Genomic DNA, 21,929 nt, shown 5'->3' with positions numbered 1-21,929 from the left:
GCATTTGACAAATAAACCTTGAATCCTTGAACAGTGAAGACAATTTCACTTAAGGCACTGCTACATTGACATAACACCCAAAGCTTACAATAGATTTTTTATTACAGGCAAAAACATGAAAACGTTACATGAAAGGTTAAGCAAACTAGATAGTGTAACCCCTCAAGCCAACTTGGTGAAGAGATGCTTCAAAATGTTCAGATTAGAAAACATCACCCAATGTCTCTGAGTCTTGGACAGTACTGGTGTGCATGCCTTCCAGTGCTTTCTAGAATACATATTAATTACTAAATGTCCATTTACTGAAATCATGGAAAACTTATTTGGCCCTCATTCCTTCTCGGTTGAGAAACAAAAAGTCTGTTAATATCCTCTGGTCACGCTGCAGTCTCACACACAAAGGCTTGGTTCATACAGAGCTACTTAAATCCTTCAGCTGTGCCAGTAAACATTGTGGTTTCAGGGGGAGCTGCAGGCTCTCATTCATTCTCTAGAGCCAGGTTAACAAAGTATAGAGTTGCTAATGCTAACAGCTAGTTAACTGGCTCAGCTCAGACTAGATCCTTCTGGATCTAGGATCTGAGATTATGAGGTAAGTTTGTATGAGAACAAAAAAAGGAAGTGACAAACCCAAGACAACATTCATGCTTAGCCCTGACAGAAGACAGATGACGTGGAAAGGAAATAATTAACAGCATGGACCTAGGGTATTGGAATGTGTGTGTGTGTTGTGTTTCGGGAGGGTTTTGAACCCAGGTCTCCAATGAAAACAACATACAAATGTTGACTCTTAGACTAAGACCACATTCCTTATTTGGTATAGGTTGATTCTCATGACAAAACCATGAGCCCCATTCATGTGTGTAGTTACATGTTATAATGACATGAATAACGTGTCAAAGACAATGAACATGCCTGAATGTCTTCAGAATGAAATTTACTTCCCCCAGACTACACGGAAAGACAAGACAGTGATTATATTGAATAAATAACTGAGTAATTATATTTGCACCCTAAAGACAGAAAACCTAAGCGGTTTTTCCACATCAGTCCCACAATTCATCCCGATCACTTCTTCTTCTTCTCCTGCGTTGAGTTGAACCAGGCGTCCAGCAACTTCTTGCTGTAGTAGATCTGCCAGGCGTGCACGTGCAGTGCTGCCAGCACCACCAGATACATGACGGTGACTGCGGCCCACCCAAACAGGATGCGGTAGGCCTTGCCGTGGCGGTACAGCTGCTGAGCTTCGCCTAGCATCTCCATGATGCCGTAGAAAAGTGGTGCGATGGAGAACAGGCCCGAACTGATCATGGAGATCACCAGGTAGCTGATGTTGTTCTTGGGAAGCGACAGGCTGCCGGTGACCAGCGGGAATAGGCTGATGAGGTAGGGGTACTCCCACCTGTAGGGCTCGGCCACTGTGTTGCTAGGCACCAGGTTGAGTTTGTTGACGGTCACCTGGGCCACTACCAGAAGCCAAAGCAGCAGGTGGACCAAGTTCAGCTTCCGGATCTTAGACTTTAGCGACGCACTGGTGACAGGGAAGAAGAAGGAGGAGCAGGTTGAATCAGCTGAGAGGATCAGGTCATTATAAACCATATTGGCTTCCAGAGCTCTTAGCTTTATTATCACAAATGTATGAACGGTGAAAGGGAATCCCAGTTAACGCCAACTGGTGTTTTAATTATACACTGCCTGAACCAAACAGGTCAGCACAAAACAGTAAATGCAGCCAGAACAACCTATTTATTGGCAGACAGAAAGCAGGATTACCTCATCTGGTATTGTGGGGCCACCTTTTCCCTGTGTTTGAAGTCACTTCCATCAGTTCCTGCAGCTCGAGGACCCACACGACACGTCATAGTAACAACCTGGGACCCCCAAACACCACAAGCAGTTATTAGTAATACCGGACTGGGAGTTCATTGGTTGGGTAAAATCTGAAAAGATTCTATGTAGTTCAAGTTTGTCCAATCCATCTAAGGTATGTGTTTTTTATTTTAACTTCGCCAAAGTCAGCTCTGTAATAAGCATATCCCTAATTTCACCCATGACAACGAGAATTGATTAATGCAGATTAACAACACTGATGTGCCTTTGTAGATATTACAATATAAACATGAACTCGCATGCCGCACAAGGCATCTTGGAATTTCTGGTTGAGAATCTGTTTATCGTAGTATTTTTCCTGGGAAAACCATTAACCATTTTTTTTGCAGATATCGAGGAAAATATTCAAAGTGAAGTCCATAGAAATTGTAGTCTTTGTTGACGAGAAAAATATTTTTGCCGAGCCCTAACAAGTTCAGAAACTACTACAATTAACGACTTTGTAAGGCTATATGGGACATTTCGCAACTTAAAATTAGATAGGAATAGCTGCTAGCTGTGGTCGAAGTCACTGACAAAAGGGAATGCTTTCAATTTAGCACAAACAACAGCAGGGCATTTAAACTGGATAATCCAATTGCGAAGTAGGCCACCCAGAGCACGTTATAGCTGTAATTCCATTTATCCATTGTTGTTCATCTGCTAATATTTAAATGCTAAAACATAGGCATGAGGTAGTTAGCAGCTAACAGGCTAGCCTACTGAAAATGGTCTTTCATTCACAATAATGAATGAAAGATTCTTACCGTGTATTACTTAGTGACGCAGAATGAACCAACTAGCTAATTACTAAACTAAAGTATCTTTTATACCGAAATCAATCGAGGCTAGCTCTGCACAATTCAAGCCGGGTGATGAAATGAAAAGCGAAACATCCTTTGTGCGCAAGCGCGGAACATCACAAAGCAGCATCCTTTTCATTGCAGCCTCTCGGAGACCATTCGACTGGTCCATTAATTATTTTGTCTGTATCATTTTGCTATCAAGGAAAAATATTTTGAGTTATTCTGAAAAACAAGAAAACGTCTCCTCACCAACAAATACAATAAAAAATGGATTGAAACTATATCAACATACATTTTTAACGCCACTGTTGATGTGATACAACAGACTATGACTGCTATTTACATTATTCAAGTTATTCACCTTTGTCTCGAGTATAGGAGACAGCATACGTTTTATTTGTAGTCGAGTTACAGTAACTGTCTTTGTCAGCATAGTGTATATCAATGTCATATTAAAACTACTGCAATATGAATCAAATTTGGTCTGGTGAACTTTTAATGTGCTTCGGGATTACAAAACCTTTTGCCATGTAATGAAAGAAGAGAAACAAATGACTTATTTAAATCATCTTTATTTAAAAAAAGACATGAACAGTAGAACAGTGAAAACATTTAAAATCTGAATTTATTAAGATTATACTGGAAATTAACCAAACAACAAAGAAAACAAAACAAATGGGTAGAAGGTAGACGATGGGGGGGGGGGGGGGGGGGGGGGGGGGTAGTGGGGCGAGGTTAAATAAGGACATATGGGAGGGGTAAAGTAAGATGTATTGAGAATAATTTTTTCACCCTTTTCTCTGTTTTGGCGTTCGGGTCTTTGTCTTCATTCATTAGGCTCCACCAGGAAACCATATGTTATAAGTCCTCTCACTAACTTGTAACCACAACCACCTCTCTGGTTGGGAGGGACTGGCCATCCGGCATCGGAAAGTTATTCTAATAATTTTTGTATTATATTTCTTATAGTCTAATCTGGGTCTTGGTCAAACAATTTTACATGTCTAACGCTATCGGTGAAACATTTCTGCTTTATTAAATCGACAATAGACACATACATCAACAAATGGCTTTGTAAAATGGCAGCAGTGGTCTTTCATATTTCGGGGTAAAATAGCATCTCTGGGAGAATTTTACACCCATAATACATTATATTGCCATCCATTTTGTGTGTCAAAGTACTCCACATAAACATTACAGATGATGCTTGTCTGCAAAAAAAAATAAAGAAAAAGTAAAAAGCGAATAGAATTGTTTTTAACAAAGTTAGTTATCAAACTTCTCAACTTACGTGAATGAAAGCACCACTACTTTATTTGAATCTTGAACTCTCTTTTATAAGTATCACAATACAAAAGTTCAGGTGCCATTTCATTAGGTTTTCAATTTATCCTAGTTTTTTGTTTGTACATTCTTGCCACAGTTTCATTCATGGCAGCTGCCAGTTTGTGGAGGAATATTTTGGAACTGGGAAGAATGCGCAGTACTATTTGACAATAATATCTCACACTTTCTTTTCCATTAAGTCTTTGCACTCTACATAATACTGATAAATATGTCTGGCTGCATTTTACAATATGTGAGTCCTGCTGAATAAATGCCCTATTTATATGCAGCAATGTAATAATTATTATAGTCATCATAATAAGTGATATTATAATTAGTGTTATAACAAGTCTTCAGAGTGGTAGATAGAAATGGAGATTCTAACATACAGTAAATGGCTATAAGAAGCATTCTGTGTGTGTATCCTGTCACTCACAAACACACACACATATACAAACAACACACACACAAACACACACACACACGTTTGTCTTTCTATTCTTGTGGGGACCTGAGGCTAGAGCTTAAACCATCAATCCAGATTCTCTACTTCCAAACCCTAACCCAAAACCTATCCATAACCCTGTTTACCTACTTTTTTTGCCTAAACATAACCTACACCTAATGCCTAAAGGTAACCCCAATTCTAACATGATGCCCAATTATGAGTTTGCTCCTTAAACCTGACCCCTAAGCCCCAAATCAAATGTTGCCTAGTGAGGGCCTTTCAAAATACCTTGTAGGGACCGATATTTAAATCTTTCTGGGGACATCAGGTGCCCACATGTACACAGAGACCTGGATTAAACAAACACAAACACTCCTCTCTCCAATTCTCCCAGGGATGGTCCAATGCATCATCCCATCACTGACATCATCCCATCACGGTTATCATCCCATCACTGTCATCATCCCATCGCGGTTTTCATCCCATCACTGTCAATCCCAAAATCGTCAATCTTTTTTTTGTGTTTTCCACCACTACAATTGTATTTTCTTACATGGGGTACAACAAGTACCCAGAAAAGGAGGAGTGGACGTACTGGCCCGCGTACAGCCCGGCCGCCTGGTCAGAAGGCAGCTGGAGGTACACCGAGTCCCCGGGCTGCAGCGGTAACACCGCGCTACCCGACGCCTGGTCCAGGAAGCCCTTCTTATACTCATCATAAGTGTACATCACAGGCTCATCGTTCCTCATCAGTGCCACCCACACGTTGGCACCCTTGCAGTGGATGTGGTAAGCAAAGTAGTAGATCCCGGGCATGTCGCAGATGAACACGCCCGTCTGGGGGTTGTAGTTCTGACGGCCGTTGTACAGGACCTTGTCGAACACCATGGGCGTGCCTACAGGCGGGAAGGGCGTGGTCACCAGAGCTGTGAACGCTGGCATTTCCAGCCCACTAGCACCCATCCCCTCACCACCATTCCCTCCGTATTTGCCTTTCTTGCCGTATCCGGCGGCTTTGACTCCGTCTAGGCCAGGAGGAAGGCCCATCTCAGGGAGGACTGCTCCCAAGTCAGGTGTCAAGGCAGGGGCTCCGGGAGGGCCCGGGGGACCAGGTGGGCCTGGTTGGCCTGGGTTTCCCGGTTGTCCACCCGGACCTTCTTTACCTGGAGGTCCAAGAGGGCCAGGAACACCTGGGATTCCCACACCTTCAATGCCTGGAAGACCAGGGGATCCATTGTCACCTTTAGGACCAGGTGCCCCAGGAGGTCCAATTGGTCCACCAGCACCTCCCAGACCCGGAATTCCTTTTGGACCTTGGGGACCCTTCTCGCCAGGAAGTCCGACCTCCCCTTTTGGCCCAGGCAGGCCTGGAATGCCAGGGGACCCAGGTAACCCTTTGTGTCCTCCTTCTCCTTGGGGTCCCACAGGCCCAGGGAGACCCCGTAACCCTGGCTGTCCGGCCTCCCCTGGTAAGCCATTCGGACCAGGCAGTCCAGGTGCACCAGCCACACCTTGGCCACCTGGTTGCCCCTTATGTCCGACCTCTCCAGAGTCTCCTTTAGGCCCTAGTTGGCCCAGACCTCCCGGGGGGCCCATAAGGCCAGGGGGACCAGCGGGTCCGATTGGTCCAGGTGGCCCTAGCACTCCCGGCAGTCCTCCATGGCCTTTGTCTCCCTTTGGTCCCAGGGCTCCAGGCATTCCACCCATTCCCTTATCTCCCTTGGGACCTGGCATTCCTGGTTTTCCTAATCCAGGTAATCCAGGCTTCCCTGGCAAACCTGGAGGGCCCGGGTGCCCTTTCCCACCAGGAATGCCTGGTTGTCCCGGTAGACCATTCTGGCCTGGTTTTCCTTGCCCAGGTAGGCCCGGAGGACCGGGCTGTCCACCATCTCCTGCTGGTCCTGTCAGTCCCTGCTCTCCTGGTGGCCCTGGTTTCCCTGGTGCTCCTTGTGGCCCAGGCATGCCATTAATTCCTGGTTTGCCTATGCCAGGCAACCCCCCCTGGCCTGGAGGTCCAGGGTGTCCTGGTAGCCCTTTGTGGCCAGGCTGTCCTGGTGGTCCAATTCCTTTGTCACCCTTTGGTCCTGGTAATCCTGGTAATCCTGGCAAGCCCTTGTGTCCTGGGTCTCCTCTGGATCCTGGTTGTCCTGGCAAACCCCCAGCACCTTGTTTTCCTATCCCTGGCAGGCCTGGAGGTCCCGGAGGGCCCTGAGTCCCTGGCTGCCCCATTGGACCCTCTCCGCCGCTAGGACCCAGCTCTCCAGGAGCTCCTGGCTCTCCCATGCCGCCTGGCTTGCCAGGAATTCCTGGGAGTCCTGGTTTGCCTACTCCAGGGAGTCCCGGTGGACCAGCTGGCCCTGGTTTCCCTTCAACTCCTGGCTGTCCTTTCCCCGGTGGTCCTGGTGGCCCAGGTGGTCCCTGGGGTCCGGGAGGCCCAGCAGGGCCCTGCTGTCCGGGTAGACCACCAGGAAGTCCTCCAGGGACCTCTCCCGCAGCAGCTCCAGAAACAATCTGGCCTGTGGATTATATATATCCAGTTAGACAAAACATTGCAAAGTGGCAGACATTATACTAAATTTCAAATTTAACTTAAGTCTTTACATAGCAGTGGTCACAAAGTGCTTTTACAGATATCCTGCCTGAAACCCCAAAGTGCAAGCAACAACAAGATTTGTGAGCAGTGTAAGAGGAAAATGAAGCACGGTTTAGCTAATGAACACTGAATAAAGACATCAGCCTAACATAACCAACATACTACCAGCATGATCAGTAACACCACAGCAGTTTGAAGCCTGGCCACATTGGATTGCCCTTCGCTCTCACCTTTGTCATGTCCACCACTGACCAGTCCTCCTTTGCGAGGGTAATTCTTGCCCATGTGCATAGGGATCTGCGGAATCTCTTTCCTGTACGGGGGGTATTGTATGTGGGGCATCTCCTTGACTGGCCACTGCTGCTGCATGTGTTGCTCCTTACCCCCCATATGGGGGAGGTGTGGCATGGGCTGGGGGGGCTGTTTGTGTCCGTAGAATGCCCCCGAGTGGACAAGAGGCAGTACTGCAAGTTGCAGCAGAGCCGCCAGGAGAGGAAGGGGAATGGAGAGTGTGGGCGTGGCCATGGCCTAGGATGGACAGAAGGCCGTTAGACAGTTAGTGGTTCAATCACTTTATACAGAAGGGAATTAATCAGCGTGAATGTACTTCACAGTCAGTTTACACTTCTTAAACAAATGCTATTCATTTTTCGGTAGATGTCCATAAATTAGCACATGCCTCACCTAAACATTTGCATTGATCTTGCTCCCTCTACTGGACACTGAAAGATCCCATCACCCAAACTGCTGCCTGCATGACCCCTAATCACCAGCCAGCCAACCATGCAACAGTATTTTTAAAATAAAGAAATATCCATATATTGCAGTATGCACAAAAAGTGAAAACACCTTGTTTTTACATTCTCCATTTTCAACATGGTAACGGAGCTTTGGCTTTTGGCTTTAAGACAGTACACAGAGAAAATAAATAATAACCCTATTATCAGTGATCTGATAAGAAAATATACACTTACAATGGATATAAAAAGTTTACTCACCCCTGTTAAAATGCCAGGTTTTTATGATGTAAAAGAATGAGTCAAAGATAAATCATGTCAGAACTTTTTCCACTTTTAATGTGACCTATAATGTGAACAAATCAATTGAAAAATAAACTGAAAATGAAAGATAAAAACCTTACAATAACCTGGTTGCGTAAGTGTGCACACCCTCTTGTAACTGGGGATGTGGCTATGTTTATAATTAACCAATCACATTCAAACTCATGTTAAATAGAAGTCATTACACACCTGCCATCAGTTAAAGTGATTAATTACAAATAATGTTCAGCTGTTCTAGTAGGATTTTCCTGACATTTTCTTAGTTGCATCTCAGAGCAAAAGCCATTGTCTGCAGAGAGCTTCCAAAGCATCAGAAGAATCTCATTGTTGAAAGATATCAGTCAGGAGAAGGGTACAAAATAATTTGCAAAGCATTAGATATACCATGGAACACAGTGAAGACAGTCATCATCAAGTGGAGAAAATATGGCACAACAGAGACATTACCAAGAACTGGATGTCCCTCCAAAATTGATGAAAAGACGAGAAGAAAACTGGTCAGGGAGGCTTCCAAGGGGCCTACAGCTACATTAAAGGAACTGCAGGAATTTCTGGCAAGTACTGTCTGTGTGCTACATGTGACAACAATCTCCCGTATTCTTCATATGAATGGGCTATGGGGTAGGGTGGCAAGACGGAAGCCTTTTCTTACAAAGAAAAACATCCAAGCCTGGCTGAAATTTGCAGAAACAAACATCAAGTCCCCCAAAAGCACGTGGGAGAAAGTGTTATGGTCTGATGAAACCAAGGTTTAACTTTTTGGCCATAATTCCAAAAGGTATGTTTGGCGCAAAAACAACACTGCACATCACCCAAAGAACAACATACCCACAGTGAATCATGGTGGTGGCAACATCATGCTTTGGGGCTGTTTTTCTTCAGCTGGAACTGGGGCCTTAGTCAGGGTAGAGGGAATTATGAACAGTTCCAAATACCAGGCAGTTTTGGCACAAAACCTCAGGCGTCCATTAGAAAGCTGAAGATGAAGAGGAAGTTCACCTTTCGGCATGACAACGACCCAAAGCACTCATCCAAATCCAAAAAAGCATGGCTTCACCAGAAGAAAATGAACAATTGAACATCTGTGGAGTGATCTGAAGAGGGCTGTGCACAGGGGATGTCCTCGCAATCTGGCAGATTTTGAGCACTTTTGCAAAGAGGACTGGGCAAATATTGCCACATCAAGATGTGCCATGCTAATAGACTCCTACCCAAAAAGTGCTGTTATAAAATCAAAAGGTGCTTCAACAAAGTATTAGTTTAAGGGTGTGCACACATATGCAACCAGGTTGTTGTATGTTTTTAATTTTAAAATAGCTAAAATAGCAGTCAAACATTTGCCTCTGGACAGGGTGGTGGGAAAGTATTCTCTCATTTTTTCTTAATTAATATGCAGATCTTTCTTTTATGAAGTAATTATTTACTGTAGTTGACATTGGCTGAGCCAGCTTTTAGCTAGCCCCTACATGTTTCTGACCTCCTGCACTGAACTCTGACTTCCAGATGTTCCAAGGAAATGATGTCCTCCAGTGACAATGTAATTTAACAAGAGTATCAAACCTCAAACTGGAACATAAAAGTTGTGGGCTTCAGTGTTATTCCATGTTAGCTAATTGTATTATAACTAATTAAAACACAGTTCAATCGTTGCTAATGTTTCTATTTGATTGTACGTAGCAAGTACTGTATGATTTGTGACACTAGAACGCAGTCTCAAGAAATATTATTAGAGTGATGTACTTACAAACCCCTTTAAAACTGAGATCCATAGTTTCTAGGTACATTTGGGATGTATGTGTAACACTGTATAGCCACAAAGCTAAATACAAATATGATTTTCCTGTTGCATGGTCAGGCCAGGTTTTCATAGCTCTGTTTGAAAATTTGAGACTACCTAAAGTCCCTCAGGTTTAGACCAAAACAAGTCTTTATCACTATTGAAATTTAGAATCTCAGTTTTACCTCACTCTTTGATTGCTCTCTGATTGAACCTGTCTGTTACAGTCTGATGCTAACTTTTTCCCTCTTTCATCCAGAATGCAGAGCTCAAAACCAGTATTTATGATTTTTACTGACAAAACCAGTATTTGTGATTTGTACTGACAAAACCAGTATTTGTGATTTGTACTGAAAAAAACAGTATTTGTGATTTGTACTGACAAAACCTTTATTTTAGCACAAAACATGTTAACAGCATGTTTCATTTCCAATACTGTTTTAAAGGAAATTCCTGCTTTTCATGACTTTCTTACAGTTGAAGAGAAGAACTTAGTTAAAAAGGCATTCCTTTTTAAGAAGATTTTATACATCTGGGTCCAGCAATTTAAACCAAAATATTATACAGAGAGCTGGTCTGGCAAAATGTGAAGTAGGAATAATTTATCGGAGTTGGCTTGGCCAGTTAGAGAACCAGTTCAATCCAATAAGTTGTCAAGACTGATCATGGTGAATAAAAAATATTTACTGAATAAAGAAGATGGAACACATTTGTTGGAAAATGATTATTTAGTTATCTCAACAATGACGAGTGTCTCTCTCTCTCTTCTTTCTGTCTCTTTCTTTCTGCCTGTCTCTCTCTTTCTGCTTGTCTCTCTCTCTCTTTCTGTCTCTTTCCCAATCTTCCTTCTCCCTTCCTATTTGTCCTTCTGTCTCAGTCCTTCGGAGATATTTTACTTGTGTATGTTATTTTATAGGTATTCCAGACCATGTGAGTATCTGGGATAATGTGAAATACTATACAGACCACCAGCATCACTCTCACTTCCTTCAGCAGTATCCCTTATTCAAGCATTACTCCATATCCAAGTAGTGCCCCTTATTCAAGCATTACCCCATATTCAAGTAGTGCCCCTAATTCAAGCATTACCGCATATTCAAGTAGTGCCTCTTATTCAAGCATTACCCCATATTCAAATAGTGCCCCATATTCAAGCAGTACCCCATATTCAAGCAGTACCCCATGTTTGTAGTTGTTTCTGTGAATTCACACTTGCTGTTGAGTAAATTTTCTTCATGATTCCTGCCAAACCTTCAAATCACTGTGATCTGATCTATAACTGGGGTGACTCGTTTCAGTAAGTTGGTTTCTAAAGGAATTTCCATCATTATCCACTAGGATTGCTACAGGCTATATTTGCTTGAAATGTTTTTTTTTTAGAATTCATACAGTCTCCAGCTAACCAGTGTCTGTGTGTGGGTTTTCGATAGTGGCTCACCTAAACCAGGACACATTGTCCTGGAAAAGTAATCTCTTCACAATACACAAACAATCAGACAGACATTGAAATTAATTTGTAACAGCTTGTGTCAATCAAATACAATTTCAGAGGGCATATCTCTTCTTGGGCAGTTCTTCCCAGGTTAGATTGCAACTGTGACATTATAAACAGGAGTCAACAGAGAGAGTCAACCTACATGGGGAATGTGACGCCATTCTTTGTCAGGGAAGTTCAAATTTCCTGAATTTTTACATTCAGTGTCAGTGTTGACCAAAGAAGTGCACAACAATGACTGTCCTTCTTTCCGATCAGGGTGAGTTTGTGATGTTGTGCATCTATGATGGATGAACATGTTAGCGTGTAGCAGGTTCCGTGTGATTCAGTCATGGGTACATTTTACAGCATTGAGAGGTATTTCAACCCACAGACCAAATGCCAAAAGCCAAATGGAAACAGAATAATTTCACTGGCCGCGTCCCGCCCTAATCCATTACCGTCCCGCCCTGATCCATTACCGTCCTGCCCTAATCCACTACCGTCCCGCCCTAATCCACTACTGTCCCGCCCTAATCCATTACCGTCCCGCCCTGATCCATTACCGTCCCGCCCTAATCCACTCCCGTCCCGCCCTGATCCACTACCGTCCCGCCCTGATACACAACCATCCTGCCCTGATCCATTACTGTCTTGCCCTGATCCATTACCGATATGAAGTATTTTCCTGTCCTACAGGTGTCTGTCTGGAGCTGCTGTGTTTGTCTCATCTGCAGCCCAACCATCAAACCTCTATACCTCATTACCATCTGCTCTAGTCAGCACACAAGTCCAGACACCAGCTGTACCTTCCTCCATGCCTTACGGTTGTTATGAGGATCTTTAATTGCAGATGAACAACTCCACCTTTGACTCAATTGTCCAGAGCACATTGCTCCATTATTGTTGGGCTTTACCCAGGTGTTGTCTGACAAAAGTCAGTCATGTCTTGATATTCATTTTTGAAGGCAGTGAGCAGTTCAATTCAACATTGATTGCAGCAGGAGAGACCTGTAGATCCCTAGATGTTACCCTGGGGTTCTAAGAGGATTATAAGAATGATTTGGTCAGTTCTTGGCCTGAGTTTGGTGCCTTGACCTATTCCGTGTAGATGGTTTGGAATATTCCCCATCTATAATAATCTGTTGAACAGTGGAACAATGTGCTTGGAAATGACATTGTAAGCCCGCAGAGACTCATGGGCATCAATAATCTTTATTATGAGGGCTTTGGATGGGTCTTTATCACACACCCATATGGTTACGACCAAACCAAGTTTCTAAACATTACGGAAGGCTTCACCCTCACAACTCTCAATTATGTTTACAGTTTGTCAAAAGGCACCTAAAGGACTCTCAGCTGGCTGCCATGAGCCTTTAACTGAGGAGCCTCCGTCTGGCATCCAAGCCTGATTGGTGGAGGGAAATGTATGTAAATGTATGAGGGGAATCTGTTGATTCCAGAAGGGAAGGGGTCTGAGAACGTTCAGAATGTACTGTATATTAACCCTTTGCATCTGTAGTCACTAGTCCCAGTTACATACTCGTGTCCCAGCCCTGTACACCAGCTATGACATGGAACAGCAGTCGTCACCCCTGACCTCTTCTCAGGTTGCTAGCAGATCTAACACCATGGTGCCATCCTCCTCCTCACCTTTGAAGGGGGCTGGTCTAGTTTCTGTGGCTCGGGGAGCCAGACTTGGAAAAAAGCCCACGGAAATGCTTTCCAACAATTTTTCCAACATTTCCCAATGCTTGACCTCACTGACACCACTAGTGATATGAAAATAGATGTGTCTGAATGTGTGATCCAAAACAAGGCGTCAGGGAAGTGTTTGTGCGTATGTGTGGGGGCTGTCTGTCTTGGCAAATATGACTTCACACTCCTCTCCCTGTTCACATCTACCACACATTCATGCAGAAATGAAGAGCAGGGTTCTTGCAACACCAGGGATTCCAGGTTTGATTCCCATGAGGGACCAGTACAAAGAAATATGAAAATGAATGCCTTCACTACTGTAAGTTGTTTTGGATAAGAGCATCTGCTAAATGATGTAAATATCCAGTGTAATTACTGTCATTGCGTCAGCCACACAGTTTCAGTTCATGACAGTAGGAAACAGACCTGTAAAAGGCAACGGTTGAAGAGTCATATTTTGTTACGAGAGAGAGAACCTAGCAGAGTTAAACGAGTGTGTGCTTTGAGGGGGCAGTAGTAACACGTGGATGAAAATGCCAGAAGAAAGGACAGCAAATGAGATGGGAAGAGAGAGAGAATGAGGCAGAGCAGAAAAGGAGACATAACAGACCAGACACATGAAGAGGATGTGGTGGGTGTTTTGGCCATGGTCTCATTTGGCCCTGCTGGTTCAATAAGTACGTGTCAGTGTGTGTGTCAGTGTTTGTCAGTATTTGTGTGTCTGTGTGTGTGTGTCAGTGTGTGTGCATCAGTGTGTGTGTGTGTGTGGGTGTGTGGGTGTGTCAGTGTGTGTGCCTGTGTGTCTGTGTGTGTGTCTGTGTGTGTGTGTGCCTGTGTGTCTGTGTGTGTGTGCCTGTGTGTCTGTGTGTGTGTGTCTGTGTGTGTGTGTGTCAGTGTATGTCAGTATTTGTGTGTCTGTGTGTGGGTGTCAGTGTGTGGGTGTCAGTGTGTGTGTGTGTGTGTCTCTGTGTGTGTGTCAGTATTTCTGTGTCTGTGTGTGTGTCTGTATGTGTGTCAGTATGTGTCTGCGTGTGTCCATCAGTGTGTGTGTCTGTGTGTGTGTCAGTATGTGCATCAGTGTGTGTGTCTGTTTGTGTGTCAGTATGTGCATCAGTGAGTGAGTTAGAATAAATGAATCCAATATTGTTTAAACAGAACAATATCTAAACAGTGAAACAGTAAAATGGAGAGGTGTATTAAGGACATGGCTTCTGTTCATAGCTGCAGATATTATAAAGGAGATATCCATATATTAAACCGAAGAATAAAGACAAGTGCATAAAAACCTGAATACAAGTGACACCAAATAATATCTCCAAACAAACTATTTGTTGTATGGATAGAGGATCTGCTGACGGACTATGGATAATCATTTATTTTACACATTCACTTTTGCCTGTTCATGCCTTTCCAGGGTCTCACTGTATAAAACACACAAACTAAATGTTAAATTCCCATTTGTCCATTTATCCGTGTCTTTAAGTAGATAGGCTGAAACTGCTTTCCAGGACTGGGGTTGGGAGACATTCCCGGGTGTTGAGACATTTCACAGGGTCAGTTTAACTGTCACACACACATCAAGCATGAAAGGGGAACTTAAATAGATTCAGTCACGGTGTTTGGGGTATTTGTAGGACATTTTCCCTGACTGTCCAACACTGTGTACTGTGTCTGACTCATCCTGCATCACCTTACACAAACAAAGACTCAAGTGGAAAAGGACTGCAACAGTGTTCCCTATCTACGAAATACATCCCCACCTGACTGGAAAACCTGTACGCAAAGACACATCAGTTATTCAACATTTGACCTCTACTAAATCACATGCAGAGTCTGTGACCCTGGATCTCTGTTGTCCTGAACAATACAGACCAGCAGGTCAGTCACATGTCCCGCCAGCTTCAGACACATTCCAAAATCAATCAAAGCTATGTGTGTGTGTATGTGTGTGTGTGTGTGTGTGTTCCCTGCAACCCCCCAAATGCTTCCAGATGTGGTTTGGTTTGAGGCAGTACCAGGAAATATGTACTTAATGAAATAATGGATAAAGGTCTGTAACCAAGACACAGGACTGTAGAACACTAGCATTTACAGTGATCTAATAGTTAATATGTACAGTGATCTAATAGGTAATATGTACAGTGATCTAATACTTAATATGTACAGTGATGTAATAGTTAATATGTACAGTGATCTAATAGCATGTGCTGTGATCTAATAGTTAATATGTACAGTGATCTAATAGTTAATATGTACTGTGATCTAATAGTTAATATGTACAGTGATCTAATAGTTAATATATACAGTGATCTAATAGCATGTACAGTGATCTAATAGTTAATATGTACAGTGATCTAATAGTTAATATGTACATTAATCTAATAGCATGTACAATGATCTAACAGTTAATATGTACAGTGATCTAACAGTTAATATGTACAGTGATCTAATAGTTAATATGTACAGTGATCTAGTAGCATGTACAGTGATCTAATAGTTAATATGTACAGTGATCTAATAGTTAATATGTACAATGATCTAATAGCATGTACAGTGATCTAATAGTTAATATGTACAGTGATCTAATTGTTAATATGTACAGTGATCTAATAGTTAATATGTACAGTGATCTAATAACATGTACAGTGATCTAATTGTTAATATGTACAGTGATCTAATACTTAACATGTACAGTGAACATTATAGTTAATATGTACAGTGATCTAATAGCATGTACTGTGATCTAATAGTTAATATGTACAGTGATCTAATAGTTAATATGTACAGTGATCTAATAGCATGTACTGTGATCTAATAGTTAATATGTACTGTGATCTAATAGTTAATATGTACAGTGATCTAATAGTTAATATGTACAGTGATCTAATAGTTAATATGTACAGTGATCTAATAGCATGTACAGTGATCTAATTGTTAATATGTACAGTGATCTAATAGTTAATATGTACAGTGATCTAATAACATGTACAGTGATCTAATTGTTAATATGTACAGTGATCTAATACTTAACATGTACAGTGAACATTATAGTTAATATGTACAGTGATCTAATAGCATGTACTGTGATCTAATAGTTAATATGTACAGTGATCTAATAGTTAATATGTACAGTGATCTAATAGCATGTACTGTGATCTAGTAGTTAATATGTACAGTGATCTAATAGTTAATATGTACTGTGATCTAATAGTTAATATGTACAGTGATCTAATAGTTAATATGTACAGTGATCTAATAGTTAATATGTACTGTGATCTAATAGTTAATATGTACAGTGATCTAATAGCATGTACAGTGATCTAATTGTTAATATGTACAGTGATCTAATAGTTAATATGTACAGTGATCTAATAACATGTACAGTGATCTAATTGTTAATATGTACTGTGATCTAATAGTTAATATGTACAGTGATCTAATAGCATGTACAGTGATCTAATTGTTAATATGTACAGTGATCTAATAGTTAATATGTACAGTGATCTAATAACATGTAGCGAGTGATCTAATTGTGTAATATGTAACAGTGATCTAATACTTAACATGTACAGTGAACATTATAGTTAATATGTAAGGGTAGTGATCTAATAGCATGTACTGTGATCTAACTAGGTAATATGTACAGGGATTACTAATAGTTAAATATGTACAGTGAATCTAATAGCATTACTGTGAGCTAGTAGTTATATGTACAGTGATCATAAATAGTAATCATATGTACAGTGATCTAATAGGTTATATGTAACTGTGATCTAATAGTTAATGATGTACAGTGATTCTAATAGCATGTACACGTGATCTAATAGTTAATAGGTAACAGTGAATCTAATAGTTAATATGTACAGTGATCTAATAGGTAATATGTACAGTGATCTAATAGTTGATATGTAGCAGTCGATCTAATAGCATGTACAGGTGATCCTAATAGTTAATAGTGTACAGTGATCTAATAGTTAATATGTACAGTTGATCTAATAGCATGTACAGTGAGCTATAGTTAATATGTACAGTGATCTAATAGTTATATGTACAGTGATCTAATAGGTAATATGTACAGTGATCTAATAGTTAATATGTACTGTGATCTAATAGGTAATATGTACAGTGATCTAATAGTTAATATGTACAGTGATCTAATAGCATGTACAGTGATCTAATAGCATGTACAGTGATCTAATAGTTAATATGTACAGTGATCTAATAGTTAATATGTACAGTGATCTAATAATATGTACAGTGATCTAATAGTTAATATGTATAGTGATCTAATAGTTAATATGTACTGTGATCTAATAGTTAATATGTACTGTGATCTAATAGTTAATATGTACAGTGATCTAATAGCATGTACAGTGATCTAATAGTTAATATGTACAGTGATCTAATAGTTAATATGTACAGTGATCTAATAGGTAATATGTACAGTGATCTAATAGTTAATATGTACAGTGATCTAATAGCATGTACAGTGATCTAATAGTTAATATGTACAGTGATCTAATAGTTAATATGTACAGTGATCTAATAGCATGTACAGTGATCTAATAGTTAATATGTACAGTGATCTAATAGTTAATATGTACAGTGATCTAATAGGTAATATGTACAGTGATCTAATAGTTAATATGTACTGTGATCTAATAGGTAATATGTACAGTGATCTAATAGTTAATATGTACAGTGATCTAATAGCATGTACAGTGATCTAATAGCATGTACAGTGATCTAATAGTTAATATGTACAGTGATCTAATAGTTAATATGTACAGTGATCTAATAATATGTACAGTGATCTAATAGTTAATATGTATAGTGATCTAATAGTTTTCCACATCCAGTTACAATGACAGTCCTGACAGAGAAGTAGGAGGAGCAGGAAGAGAAGAAGGAAAGGGAGGAAAAGCAGGAGAGAAGGAGGAGAAAGAGGAAGAGGAGAAGGAGGTAGAGGAGAAGGAGCAGGAGGAGGATAAGGGGGCAGAAGAAGTAGTGGGAGGAGGATGAGAAGAAGGATGAGAAGGGCGAAGTGGAGATAGAAAAGAGGAAATGATGTAGGGAGGCAGAAGAGATGAAGGTGAAGTGATGGAAATACACTGGCCTGGGTTTGGTGTGTGTGTGTGTTGGTGTGTGTGAGTGTTGGTGTGTGTGAGGGTTGGTGTGTGTGTGAGTGTTGGTGTGTGTGTGAGTGTTGGTGTGTGTGTGTGTGTGTTGGTGTGTGTGTGAGTGTTGGTGTGTGTGAGTGTCGGTGTGTGTGTGAGTGTTGGTGTGTGTGTGAGTGTTGGTGTGTGTGTGAGTGTTGGTGTGTGTGTGTGAGGGTTGGTGTGTGTGAGTGTTGGTGTGTGTGTGAGGGTTGGTGTGTGTGAGTGTTGGTGTGTGTGAGTGTTGGTGTGTGTGTGAGTGTTGGTGTGTGTGAGTGTTGGTGTGTGTGTGAGTGTTGGTGTGTGTGAGTGTTGGTGTGTGTGAGTGTTGGTGTGTGTGTGAGTGTTGGTGTGTTTGTGTGAGGGTTGGTGTGTGTGAGTGTTGGTGTGTGTGTTGGTGTGTGTTTTTGTGTTGGTGTGTGTGTGAGTGTTGGTGTGTGTGAGTGTTGTGTGTGTGAGTGTTGGGGTGTGTGTGAGTGTTGGTGTGTGTGTGAGTGTTGGTGTATGTGTGAGTGTTGGTGTGTGTGAGGATTGGTGTGTGTGTGAGTGTTGGTGTTTTTGTGTTGGTGTGTGTGTGAGTGTTGGTGTGTGTATGTCTGCCATCAAGCCCACCCCACCCAGCCACCTACCCACACTCATGTAGACACACACATGTGCACACACACGCACACACACATACACACACGCACATACACACACACATACGCACACACACACACACACACACATACACGCACACACACACACATACGCACACACAGGGCCACATTGGTGACCCTCCTTTTACTCCCTCTGGTCTTCTATTATACAGACGTTTTTCTCTTTCCTGTCTACTGTTCTTCCTCTCCATCTAAATTAAGACAAAACACCCACCTTTTCCCATCCCTCTATATTCTGCCAGACTATTTATTTTCTCTTCTTTTTCTTTGCTTCTAAGCGAAACAGTAATCTTAAGTCCAACAGGGCCACTGGGATTAGACATGGTCTGTGGCATGAGACAGGGCTGGTGGGATGAGGCAGGGCTGGTGGGATGTGACAGGGCTGGTGGGATGAGACAGGGCTGGTGGGATGAGACAGGGCTGGTGGGATGAGACAGGGCCGGTGGGATGAAACAGGGCTAGTGGGATGAGACAGGGCCGGTGGGAAGAAACAGGGCCGATGGGATGAGACAGGCCGGTGGGATGAGACAGGGCCGGTGGGATGAAACAGGGCAGACGGGATGAGACAGGCCGGTGGGATGAGACAGGGCTGGTGGGATGAGACAGGGTCGGTGGGATGAGACAGGGTCGATGGGATGAGACAGAGCTGGTGGGATGAGACAGGGCCGGTGGGATGAGACAGGACTGGTGGGATGAAACAGGGCCGGTGGGATGAGACAGGACCGGTGGAATGAAACAGGGCCGGTGGGATGAGACAGGGCCAGTGGGATGAAACAGGGCCGGTGGGATGAAACAGGGCCGGTGGGATGAGACATGGCCGATGGGATGAGACAGGGCTGGTGGGATGAAACAGGGCCGGTGGGATGAGACATGGCCGATGGGATGAGACAGGGTCGGTGGGATGAGACAGGGCCGATGGGATGAGACAGAGCTGGTGGGATGAGACAGGGCCGGTGGGATGAGACAGGGCTGACGGAATGAGACATGGCCGATGGGATGAAACAGGGCCGGTGGGATGAAACAGGGCCGGTGGGATGAGACATGGCCGATGGGATGAGACAGGGCTGGTGGGATGAAACAGGGCCGGTGGGATGAGACATGGCCGATGGGATGAGACAGGGTCGGTGGGATGAGACAGGGCCGATGGGATGAGACAGAGCTGGTGGGATGAGACAGGGCCGGTGGGATGAGACAGGGCTGACGGAATGAGACATGGCCGATGGGATGAGACAGGGCTGGTGGGATGAGACAGGGCTGGTGGGATGAGACAGGGCTGGTGGGATGAGACAGGGCCGGTGGGATGAGACAGGGCTGGTGGGATGAGACAGGGCTGGTGGGATGGTGTACCTCTCATTGTTTCTCAAGAAACAAACACTCTATCATTTGACAATACCAGTAGCAGGCCGTGAATTTTACCCCTTCAGTGCTACTTTTCTGCAACTACACTGCCTTCGAATCACCTCAGCCAACATAACCATTCCATACTCACAGTGACAGCAATCTTTATTGGGTGGCAATCCAGATTCTGTCAATGAGCTGCCGTTATTGGAGGGAGAGAACCTCACTTAATCAATGAGCTGCCATTGGTCAGCTCCAGCGAGAAATGTCTCTCGTTATCCAGTTACAGTGTTTGCTGTGGGCTCCGGCCTCACCCACCTGCTGTTCCATGCCCCATCACATTGACATGGCAGTTTGGCTTTATCCCTCTGAAATACACACATCTCACAGACACACACGCACACACACACAGACACACACTTACACATGCTCCTGATTGCAGACCCAGACACAAACTAAAGTGTAAAAAAATGTTCAAACACAAACGCTGTTGCAATGCATTCTCTCTCACACAAACACATTCCATTTGCCTATCGACGGCAACTTTTCTCAGGAGAGGAGGACTGGAAAGACCTACTCCACAAGGGGGCAGTGTGACCACGTTCTGGAGGGGGCCTGCCCTCCCCGGCTTCCCTCAGACACAGAACAACCCAACCTGACAGCCCCTCATCACAATCACACACCTCATCAGGAATCTGGCGCTAAAACATTTATCTGACTGAAAATACATAGAAATTATTATTTTTTTGTCTCTGACACGTACTGTGTGACAAGAAAAACTTCCAGTAGAATCCATGGCAGAGATCTCCGTTATCTCTATTAGTGCAGTACCCAGGGGGGAGCAGTACCCAGGGGGGAGCAATACCCTTCAGCTTCACACAGAAAGACAATGCTTCATGGAACAGTCTGGTACACCAGGATAACTGATTTCTGGTAACACCCAAAAACAACCAGTTTCAAAGGTAAGTGGATCATAGACTAAATAAAAACAGCTAATTACTGGACTAATGACAAGCATGTAAAACTCACCCATCACATCACAAATAAAAAAAAGAACCCATTATATGATGATTATCCTGGGATAATACATTTCAGGACATCACCACAGACCCAAACAAATCTGAAAACTTCTATGTGAAGACTTCAGTTTCTGGTTCGGATAACTCCAGGACACAGTGAACAATAATCAACCCAACAGCAGTTCTAATCAAGCAGTTACAAACCTACACACACACACACACACACATAATGCCACTATCAGACAGCTGTTCATGTTGTTCATAACAGATTTCATCCAGCATAACGATCCAGATATTCCTCTATAACCTGTAATCTGAAAAGCTTAAAGGACTGAGGGTTTCTTACCTTCCCTATGAGGCCGTTTAAAGGGGAAATAGTCACTGAAGTCAGTGCAGACAGATAGACAGTCGACAATAGAGAACCTTGGGTTATGCGCTTCGAACAGAACCAAACGTAATGGACCTGGGCTATATCTACTACTAGGAGGAGTCAGAAGGAGGAGATGAGGGAGGAAAGGGGAGGGGGGGGCAAAGAGAGAATAGAGAAAGAAAAAAAAGGGAGTGAGAGACAGACTCTGGGAGGGGCGGGGGCAAGAAAAATAGTAAAGGAAAAGAATAGTAGAAAAAAAAAGGAGGAACAGAGATGGAGAAAGAGATAAAGCAAAACAGGATAAAAAGAAAGTAAGAAAAGGTTGAAGAACAAGT

At 42.9% G+C, this 21,929-nt stretch overlaps 2 protein-coding genes across 2 annotated transcripts; both read right to left on the bottom strand.

Annotated features, from left to right (window-relative positions):
- Positions 1 to 84: 84 nt before the first annotated feature.
- Positions 85 to 2,780, bottom strand: jagn1a (jagunal homolog 1a). Its single transcript, XM_010866438.3, has 3 exons — positions 2,637 to 2,780; positions 1,774 to 1,871; positions 85 to 1,531 (listed from the first exon to the last, which is right to left on the bottom strand). The coding sequence occupies exons 2-3, from the start codon at positions 1,860 to 1,862 to the stop codon at positions 1,069 to 1,071; spliced, it is 552 nt and encodes a 183-aa protein (XP_010864740.1). The 5' UTR covers positions 1,863 to 1,871; positions 2,637 to 2,780; the 3' UTR covers positions 85 to 1,068.
- A 614-nt stretch (positions 2,781 to 3,394) lies between these two features.
- col8a1a (collagen, type VIII, alpha 1a) lies at positions 3,395 to 21,661 on the bottom strand. The gene is made up of 3 exons (XM_010866439.5): positions 21,571 to 21,661; positions 7,273 to 7,570; positions 3,395 to 6,965 (listed from the first exon to the last, which is right to left on the bottom strand). The coding sequence occupies exons 2-3, from the start codon at positions 7,565 to 7,567 to the stop codon at positions 4,999 to 5,001; spliced, it is 2,262 nt and encodes a 753-aa protein (XP_010864741.2). The 5' UTR covers positions 7,568 to 7,570; positions 21,571 to 21,661; the 3' UTR covers positions 3,395 to 4,998.
- Positions 21,662 to 21,929: the final 268 nt, after the last annotated feature.

Source organism: Esox lucius, chromosome 16 (genome assembly GCF_011004845.1).
Source record: "Esox lucius isolate fEsoLuc1 chromosome 16, fEsoLuc1.pri, whole genome shotgun sequence".
Taxonomy (NCBI): Eukaryota; Metazoa; Chordata; class Actinopteri; order Esociformes; family Esocidae; genus Esox; species Esox lucius.
Note: the sequence above shows the minus strand (reverse complement) of the source record. Positions and strands in the feature narration are given on the sequence as shown.